Raw genomic sequence first — 10,383 nt, forward strand, 5'->3', positions numbered from 1 at the left:
CCGGGTCAGAGTTCAACTGAGAAAGGAAGTTGTTGGCTGCTGCCGGGAGACAACAGCACCAGGAAGCAAGCTTTCAGAGGAGTGTAGCGTGTTAAGAAATATAGCTACTTTGATTTGGCAAAAATGCCCAATACTAGCTATCGTCCCGATTGCATTACAACAATCGCATGTATCTAATTCATTACTGCTATTTGTCTGTCATGGCATTTTTTTAATTTAAACTAGCCATGTCAATTTTCTCCCGGAAGTACAGCTTGTTTTTCTGTTGAAGATGGTCTGCTGCTAACTTGCTAGCCTTGATTTATCTTGTTCAACAACTGAGCTAGTTTTAGGGAACCACAAAGGATAACAGTTTTCTTTCTAGTTACAAGCGTAACTGTTTATCTGTTATGCTGAATGAAGTGGTTGTCATTGCATGGGCATATTAGCTATGCAATAAGACTCTACAGCTTAACGTCAGTTTGTCCATTGATGTGCTAGCTACATGTAGCTAGCTAATTTTGATACTTGGGGAGCGATGGAAAGCCCAGGGAATAATCACTGTAATCTTGTGGTTAGTTGAGTTCGATACCGCACTGTCTTAGAACGTCACAACGTTGCTGTCAAATACTTCATTCGATTGCCTTTTTTTACGTTTACCGAGGTGAGTTTGGAAGTTGCACTGTATTCCATGAAGACACATGATGTGTTGCCCCCTCATTATTATTATTATTATTATTATAACAAATATGAAGTTGGCAACCGTTGTGGCTACAAAACCGCCGTTACGAAGGTTTTATATTATTAAATTAATGGACCACAAATGAGAAGTGAGGGAATCATGTGAAACAGTACCCTTTAAACGTAATATCTTTAGCTGTTTAAGAAAAAAACATAATTTGATAATAACAAAATAATTGACAATCATCATAACTGACCACCGGTGTCGTTTTGATAAATACGCCATGCATTATTTGTAAAATCATAGTATTGGCTATTTACATACTTTTGTTATGCAGTAAAAAGTTGTTTGGGCAGACTGACTAGTTTTTGTTTTTTTTTTTGTCCTTAGCTTCCAGACACCATGAGTGCCAAATTTGGACTGATTAATTACAACAGCTCCCGGAAGCACATTTCCATCTCTGTGCCGTCTACGACAGAGATCATGTCCCCACATATCAAATCTGTGGAGGAGCTGCGGGTTCTGGGCATCAACCTCAGCAGCTTCAACACGCCCGCACAGTTCTTCATCTGTGTGGCTGGGGTCTTTGTATTTTATCTCATCTATGGCTATCTGCAGGTAAATTAGAATGTATCGATCGTTTGTGGCGTATTGTGATGATGTGATAACAGCTATCACATTGGCACTGTACTTGGAAGAGCAAGACAAAAGTAGGATAGTCATATTAATCAAGAGATACAAATATTGAATCCTCTGTATGCTTTACTTCATCTGTGAGTGCAGCAAGGTCAATTAACATGTTATTAGCTCAAATAATACCTATTCAAGTGTGCATGTGTTGATCAAATCCAAATGGACTGACATTGTCAATGAAGTTGTTTGATTTATTTATTTTTTTCTCTTGAGTGCGAGCTTGTATGAAGTCTCATACATTTGCTTTGTGCAGGAACTCATATTCTCAGTAGAGGGATTTAAGCCCTTTGGATGGTACCTTACATTAGTACAGTTTGGGTTCTATTCAATGTTTGGACTGGTTGAACTGCAGCTCACGCAAGATAAAAGAAGAAGGTGAGTACATGCACCTTAACATTAACATTTCTTTATTGGTTAATCCCATGGTTTGTTCACTGTTAAATTACTTTTTCTGTGTTTGTGTGACTGCGGCACTTCACTGGATTCAATGGCAAAGTCCTCCGGCCCAGAATATGAGAAGATAATGTAGTCTTACTGCTTTTTTGAACTACTGTTGAAAAACAATTTCTGGACTGTTTTTTTTCTTCTTCTTCTTTACAGAATACCTGGGAAAACATACATGATAATTGCATTTTTAACCGTGGGGACTATGGGCCTATCAAACACATCTCTTGGATACTTGAACTACCCCACACAAGTCATTTTCAAGTGCTGTAAACTCATTCCTGTAATGATAGGAGGGATATTTATTCAAGGTAATGTTTGCTTATCACTTCATTTTAGAATTTGGAGCTTCCCTTTTAGTTTTCATGGTCAGTGGCACAGAGATGATGGGTTGAAGATGTTAGGGAGTTTTTCAGTCCTCATGCAAAAGTTTTTCAATCACTTTTATGCAGTAAAAAATAAACCATTGCTAAAATGTTTTTCAAAAAGAAGGTGTTAAGTAGATTTGATAAGCCTTTATTATGCCATTCTTGAATATGCACCTTTTCCCTTCTGAAATATCTATTTCTTATGCATGGTAAGGCCTTGAAGTTTTTTTCCCTAGATTGCATAAGTCAGTAACTTCGATTTTTGATCTGTGGTACATGTAGCTGTTCCACATGGGGGGAGGGGTGGCTCTGTGTAATTGGGGCATTCTTTTGTGTTGAGTTTCAACACAAGGCATTCCCCAGCCTCTTGGTGCTCTACCTTTCATCTCAAACCGTCTTCAAATGGTTCCCTGTCCTAGTGATCAGGCGTTTTGCCGTGTGGACCATCGTCCCCTGGGGGATGAGCGCAAACCTTGCTTCATTCTCTCAAGATGTGAGCCAGATCTGAATTTTTCAAAAGAGAAGGGCTTCAAAGCATGCCGGACAACCTGCTGCGTCACCTTTTCGTCCCGAAGGCGTTGTTTAGGAAGTCTTTTTTTTAGTATTTACATGTGTCCAACCTAACTCCGATTCCCCCTCCCCCTCCCCCTCCTCCGGACTTATTTGCATTTGATTGAGTTAAAAAATCCAGCAAAGGTTTTTCCAGTTGTCCAGGTCCTTGGTTGATAAACTTTTTCAAAGGCTGCATGGACTCCACCTGCAGCCAGTGTCATGGAGGACTCTCTCAACTCACCTGATCTGAGGCAAGATGTGGTGGCTTGCCTCCAGAACTACGATGCTCTCTCCACCAATAAGAAGCTCAGGAGCTTTTTGAACACCAGAGCTGAAAGAAATAGCATTTGAAATAGTCAGTTAAGCTATTCTATATGTGTTTTTTTTCAGTATTTTTTGTTGTAATAATGTCCAGTTACCTGCACATTCAGAGAAACAATGAAGATTTTTTGCCCAAGTGTATGACTAGAATGTCCCAATAAGTATAAATCCCACAAGCTTCTTATTTTTCCACCACACTGCACTGCAAAAATGTAACAAGTTTTTAAATAATTTTAAATAAGGGGAAAAAGAGGTTTTGATTTGTTTAAAAAAAACTTGAGTGCATTATAAATTGTAATGCTGCGCCACATTAGAATGTTCCCATATTTGTCACATATTTTTTTTAAATGCATATTAGTCGCTGCAGTGATTTTGCCTTTATGGTAATTGTATTATTTGTTTTACAGGGAAGCGCTACAATGTAGCTGATGTATCCGCTGCTCTCTGTATGAGTTTGGGCCTTATCTGGTTTACTTTGGCAGACAGTAAAGTTGCCCCCAACTTTAACGTAACAGGTAAAGTATGGTTTTACTTTATTGTTTAAAAAAAAAAAAATTTATAACGGTATGGAATTTTAGTTAGAAATATGTATTTTTGGCCATACACTGAGAGTAAGCTTGCATTTTGTAGCATAACTTTGATTCTTAGGCAGATGCACCATCATATTTTTCTTTATGTGCTAAAAACTTGCTGTGAGGTAGATTCTCACGGTACAGTGCCAGGACTGCTTTATTTTGCAAAACGCTGGGTTAAAATAAGACCAGCCAGACATTATGTTAATAATGTGCCTTTATGGCTACAAGAAAATATAACACATTTGCTCATTCTATTCATATATTATTTTTAAGAATAAAGTAGTCCAGGAGGGATGCCATTCATAAAAGTGGGTTGCACTATGTTTGTTGTTTTGTTGTATAAGCGTTTATATCACTGTAACGGTTATTGTATAACATGCCCATTTTTCAACATATAATAATGGAAAACATTTTCGCTTGGAATTCTATGCAGCCTTTATTTTGTATAAAACCAAATTCAGGATGGAATGTAGTATATAATGAGAGTTTTAGTGTGTGGCAAAGAAGTCAGGATATGACTATGTTGTCATATATATGACTTTGTTTGTACAGAGCATTAATTCTGAAATTATAAATGGCTTGAAAATATTCAAGCCCATGGCGCTTCAAGATAGCATATTGTCACTCGAGACTAAATTACCTCTCCAGTGATATAGTAAACAATGCCAGAGAAGAATGAGCTGCAATGGACTTTACCTTAACTGCGGTTTATGACCTTGAATGTACACTTTGTGTCGTCGTAAAAAAAAAAAAAAAACAATTGATATGCATAAAAATTCCTGTGGTGAAAGACGGTGGTGGATTTTAATATTGAAATCTGGACTGCAAAGGCGAGGAAAACACAAGCCGAAGACTAATGAGGACTCTGCCTCCAGCTTGAATATTAAAATGATGGGTCGTGTTCGGTATGAGTGTGGAATGGTTTCTGAGGGTCTGTTCAACATGTTCCTCTTTATATTAATGGGGAATTAATTAGGGACCTATCGCTGTCCATACTTTAAGAGTACAAGATGCCCCATGCTGAGGAGAGTATTGTTTAACGTTGCAGAGCGTGTTTAACGTTGCAGAGCGTGTTTAACGTAGGGGCAGCGGAGAGTGGTGGCGGACGAGGCCTCCTCACGGGCGCTGAAGCCTGAATTCTCCACGTGTGACAGATCTTCTCTGTTTGTGTCTGTGGTCTCTCAGGGGTGATCCTCATCTCTATGGCCCTCTGTGCCGACGCTGCTATTGGAAACGTGCAGGAGAAGGCCATGAAGCTCCACAATGGCTCCAACTCGGAGATGGTATAGCCTCTCTCATGGCGCTGCTAATGCCCGTCACCCCGTGACTTGAATGCAAAGCCCAGCCAGCCACAGTTTTTACTCTTGTGTCACAGCGCATTTTGACTTCTGATCTGAATCTCTTTGCTTCTGTTCCAGGTTTTATATTCCTACTCTATAGGATTTCTGTACATATTGCTGGGTCTGTTCTGTGCGGGTGGCCTGGGACCAGCAGTGGCCTTTTGCTCTCAGGTGTGTGAGCTCTTTTGCTACCTACTGTATGTTTTATTGCTGTCATGGTAGACCACTTGATAAGCTTCCATTGGGCAACCACAGTGTAAGTTTGTATTTCACACAGTGAAATGTGTTTGGTTAATTTCATCAAACCATTTTTCAGTGGAGAGTTGCATGCTCTACTGTTCTCCATTTAAGGGTGATCAAATAGCCACATTTAAAATTTACATGGAAATCTGTATCTTAAGTAATTCTATGTTTAATACATGTTGTCCGTGGTATTTGCTGTGTCAGTAGAGGTTTCTTAAGTTAGTTGTTTTTTGTTTTCTTAGAGCAATGATTTTAACCGTGTAATAATAACATTTGCTGTAGTCATTTTCCCAAAGCTTTTTCTGCAGTAAAATGGGCCAATTTTAAGAAATTGCCTACCATTTTAGATCTTGGACTGGAGGATTCATTTATACATTTTGAGTATTAAAAATTATACATTAGAGTATTTTTTTTTTTTTTTTTTTGAGAAACTGGTCATTTGAAATTTATTGCGTATGTTGATTTGTGTGTGTGTGAGAATTTTCACCACCCAAAATGATCAATGTAGATATGCAGATGTGTATGATTTAGTGTTACAGAATATAAAATGAAAAGCTTGAGGTAATTTCACACACATTCACACTAATTTCTTACGATATGCATTGACAGAAAAATCAAAGCTTTTTTTGTTGTTGTTGTTCATCAGCACCCAGTGAAGACCTATGGTTACGCATTCTTCTTCTCTCTCACGGGATACTTTGGCATTTCTTTTGTTCTTGCATTGATCAAACTCTTCGGAGCTCTTGTGGCAGTTACCGGTGAGTCTAATATTTACATAATTTGCAGCCTAAAACCTGGACGACATCGGCTCTTAGCGCTTCTGTCGAACAACTGTCAAAATGCCGAAAGCATGTATGCAGTGAGACTATTGACCTGCGAGAGCCTTCTTCATATCATTCAAATTGTGTACGTTTCATATTGTTTTATTTACACGAGGAATGGATTCAGGAAGCATCGTAGTATTTAATATTAATGTGTGGTGAATATTTTGTTTTGAATGCTGATGCTGTTGGTTTTCCATGTGTTTATGTATTTTCAGTGACAACAGGGAGAAAAGCTATGACAATCGTGCTGTCATTTATTTTCTTTTCAAAGCCTTTTACTTTTCAGTAAGTATTCTTTTTAGTTTTTTGTTTTTTTTTTTCATTTAAAGCTACTGAATTTACACAGACAGATTTCTGCAGTTCCAAGAACCTGTTTCTCTCCCCTTTCCCCTGTTACAGGTACATTTGGGGTGGTCTGCTGGTGCTGTTTGGCATATTCCTCAATGTTTACAGCAAAAACAAGGACAAAATGAAACTGCCGTCCCTGGCCGACATCCGGAGCCGTATGGCGTCCAGGAAAAGGGGGAGACTGATGTCTCAGGACGTGTAGACAGCTGTCGCTGGTGATGGTGCCAAACTCTGTAGCTGAACTGGGACCCCTGATTGGACGGGCTCTGAAGGGTGAGGTTGGGGAGCCCCACAGAAACATTCCTGCTGATGTAGAACCAGGAGCACCTGCTGGAGTCTCTAAAGGGAGTCCATTTCCTGGCCCAGGAGCACAGCATTGCACAGTACCAGTGACTTTAACGCTTGCCTGAAATAAAGGGGACCAAGCAACCATTTAAACAAGACACTATTCTCCATTGATCAGGACTATGGGAAAATGGTAGTAAAAATACTGGTGTGAAAAATATGTTTTGTCATGTACATGCCCCAAATGGTTAAGTTTTACTCTTCAACTGCTGTCTTACTGTAGATACATGGCTTTAGTAAAAAAAATTTTATTTATGTCCGAATCATGTAAAGAAAATGCGATTGCAAGATCTATAAGAGTACGGCAGTGCTCTTACCTGCATCAGTGTGCCATAATTACGATAGTCCATGAACCGTTTGTTTTGGTGAAAGGGTTGCTGTTCTCTCTTTTTTTCTTTTTTTTTTTTTTTTTTTTTACCACATTGGAGTCAGAAAGAGGGAAGTTAATTCAAGGAGTTTGATGTGTTTTCATAAACGTCTTGTAAGCAGCTTACCAGCCGTTTCTTATCCGTTGGCTGCAGAAAGAGGAGTTGAATTCCTGCCAAGAAGCTTCTCAGATGTTTACCCATCAGATGGCCCGGGGCTTGTTTGATTAGTAATCCTGGAATAAGATAGCACTAGAAAGAAAACAAACACTGTTCAAAGGGCTTGGCTTTCGACCTAATTTAGAGCGCCGGTACGTTACGTGGGCGCGTGATGTCGGGGGACATCCGGCCGATGGCGGAAGAGTCGGAGCGGGACCCTCCAGGCGTTATTACTGCGTGTCTCGGACAACACCCTCCGCCGTTTTGCGAAGCGCACAGGGGGGCCTTGTCAGTCAGCCGAAAATCGGGAGGGGAACAGGAAGCGACCAAACATGATTGTAATAGTGATTATTTTGGGAACAATGGACCAGACAGCTTTGGAAACTGTTGAACAGTATGCGGAATAAGACTGAATGTATGTCACTTAAAAAAAAAAAAAAAAACAATGTGTTGAATGAATGGGCTCGATTTTTCTGTACTGTTAAATTTATTGTTCGGATTTAACTGCCGTATCCTTGATAATGATGAAGGAAGAAGTTGGATGTTTGTTGAACATAACATCTGATAGCAAGCAGAATGGAATATATAAAAATGTAAATAGCTGTATAGGAATACGTTTCTTGATACCTGGGGCATGATTGCTTGCAGATTGGCATCTCGCTGCAGAACCGATATTGAAAAATGTATAGAGATCAAGATGTCTAACCTCGTAAAGATAAGCAAATACAATTTTTTTGTATTACTCAAAGGACCCTTGGATATTTGTGCAGTATAGCCATGTATTATATGCATGCGCAAACAGACGTGTAATGTAAACATAAGAGTCGCATGAATTGTCAGGCATACGTTGTAAACTTGTGTCCTCCATGGGTCAGTTGGCTCACTATGAAAGGAGTTTAAATGAAAGGACGAGAAGCGCTTATGACAGCAGGATCTTATCTGCCTCCTCTTCGTTCAACAGCCGCCTACAAATAGAAAATCTGCCGGACTGTGCCAGCCTACATTCAACAACTCCAAACTCATATTGGCGCAAAAGCTGGATTTCTCACATGCATGGTCTGATCAACCTAACTAATTGGTAACCATTAAGATTGACCGCTAGGGATCATTTTGAAAAATGTTTCGAAAAAATCCTCCTCCCAGCTCACAGCATTAAAAAGGGAAGGTGTTCGTTTTGGAGGTGTCCTGTAGAATGTATGATATACTGGTACTAATTGCCCTCTAATGTGTGGCTTAATGTAAAATTTCAATATTTGCCAGCTCTGTAGGGGGCAGGATATTGCTCTGTTAGTGGCATCGTGGAAGCGAAAACGTTACAAGCTGACGCCCTGGCAGGAAGCTCGGCGCAGGGCAATTAGTCATTCAGTATTTCATAAAAGCTGGCAGCTCCTCAACACTGACAAACTGACAGATTCTTCTCAAGGGTCCGGAGGCTTGCAGCAAAAACAGCAGACATGCCGGATGTGTCACACCATTTGATCTCAACATGACAAATGTTGGAATTCTGTTTATTTTTTTAATAAGCTGTGCAGAAAATATGGGTAATTGATGGGGGGGGGGGCATGTCTTGTGTGTTTGATTTGGATTTTTATGAGAATGTATTATTTCACCATGTCTCTTAATCTATGGCAGCGATGCAGACGTGCTGGGTCTCCAAAGATTTTGTCAATGAACGAAATTAACTGGAGACAAACGTGACTGTGATGGTATGGAGAAGTAGGTGAAGGGGAGAACGTGCATATCGGAGTACATAAACCATGGCTATACCCCAATAAATGGCTCACTGTCTCACCTGTACATTTTGCAGGGATAATGTAACAGTTAATTTAATAAATTGGTAACTATTGTTTGGATCGCTTCTATATTTTAATAAAAAAATATATATACTTGTACAACTATCAAGCTTTTGTCTACCTTTATATTGTCATTTAGGTTGTAATGCTATTAATAGTGGCTGCTGTTTTGTACTTTTTTAGTCCATGATCTGAATGTGGGGATCCAGACATTTTTTCTTGTTTAAATATAAGATTTGAACTGTGCTTTGAGATTTTTTAGAAGAAAAAAAAGCGGTGGAGCACAAACAGTTCTACCTCCCTGCAAGCTCCCTTGAACATTATTGGCCTACAATCCCCAGGTGACCCCAGGCAAACAAAACCATTTGTCCTTTAGTACTGTGAGAACACACTCAATCTGAAACTATGGAGGCTGAACCCAGTTTGAAATACAGCAAGCTCCATTTTTTTCAGAGCTGTATTTTTTACTTTTACAAAAAAAAATGTAATCTTCTTTTGCGCAGCCCTTTCTCAGATTATAAGGCCATGTTGATTGGTTTCAATCTCTGATTGAACACACACATAAAGACTTAAAAGCCATTTAGCTCCATTAGCTTATAGTGCATTAAGAAACACTAAACAAATGATTTATAGCGACGCAGCAGATACAAATTTGTAATTATGCTTTTAATAATTGTCTCGTGCATCTTTTGTCTCCAACTGAGTTATGACCTATTCAGCTGTAAGCTGCTTTTCCGTACGTATTCAACGGCAATTAGTAATAGCTCATTAAAACCATGTTTGTGAAAACAATGTCACCAAACATTTCCTCATGAGATTCCACGCACGCTGGATTACGAGCTTCGTCAAGTCATTATTCCAGTCTGTCAAATTTGCATGGCCTTTTTTTTCCCCCACCAGACGCAGCTTGAGTGAAGTCAATATTTTGCTTCCTCAAATTGATTAAACGAGCTCATTTATGCTACCAAAAGTAGCATAAATGTTCCACTACTTTTGTCCAAAACAAATGACTTTAGCATCTCTGTTAAATGGCTATTTCCAGAACTTGGCGATAATACTCTTTGCTTCTCGCCTGGGTTGATTTAAGAGGCCCTTTCAGCGAATGGATCAGAATGATCTTGGCTAGCGTACCATGCATGGTCTTCAATGTCAAATGTATAGGCAGAGACATCCTTTATCAACAAAGTTACGAGCCTCATCAAAGCCAAGGTTTGTGCAGAAAATGGGCTTGACACAAAACTCTCTGTTTACCTCTCTCTCTCTCTCTCACTCTCTCTCTCTCTCTCTCTCTCTCTCCCTCACACATGCACACGCTTATTAATGCTACCCACTTCCCTAGGTTCAGTGACCTC

The 10,383-nt window shown here is 39.5% G+C and overlaps 1 protein-coding gene across 1 annotated transcript; it reads left to right on the top strand.

The window, feature by feature from the left end:
- The first annotated feature begins 18 nt into the window (after positions 1-18).
- On the top strand, positions 19-7,684 carry slc35b3 (solute carrier family 35 member B3). The gene is made up of 10 exons (XM_064331214.1): positions 19-643; positions 1,052-1,279; positions 1,608-1,729; positions 1,955-2,109; positions 3,447-3,554; positions 4,800-4,897; positions 5,033-5,125; positions 5,844-5,955; positions 6,237-6,306; positions 6,421-7,684. Exons 2-10 carry the CDS (start codon positions 1,064-1,066, stop codon positions 6,569-6,571), a joined length of 1,125 nt encoding a protein of 374 aa, XP_064187284.1. The 5' UTR covers positions 19-643; positions 1,052-1,063; the 3' UTR covers positions 6,572-7,684.
- Positions 7,685-10,383: the final 2,699 nt, after the last annotated feature.

The sequence above is a fragment of the Anguilla rostrata genome, chromosome 4, assembly GCF_018555375.3.
Source record: "Anguilla rostrata isolate EN2019 chromosome 4, ASM1855537v3, whole genome shotgun sequence".
NCBI classification, from domain to species: Eukaryota; Metazoa; Chordata; class Actinopteri; order Anguilliformes; family Anguillidae; genus Anguilla; species Anguilla rostrata.

What these genes read in the sequence shown, in the direction of transcription:
- slc35b3 (XM_064331214.1), top strand. Translation starts at nt 1,064, where the DNA reads ATGAGTGCCAAATTTGGACTGATTAATTACAACAGCTCCCGGAAGCAC. An exon ending in TCATCTATGGCTATCTGCAG is followed by an intron (nt 1,280 to 1,607) that starts GTAAATTAGAAT and finishes TGCTTTGTGCAG; the next exon opens with GAACTCATATTCTCAGTAGA. An exon ending in ATGGCTCCAACTCGGAGATG is followed by an intron (nt 4,898 to 5,032) that starts GTATAGCCTCTC and finishes CTTCTGTTCCAG; the next exon opens with GTTTTATATTCCTACTCTAT.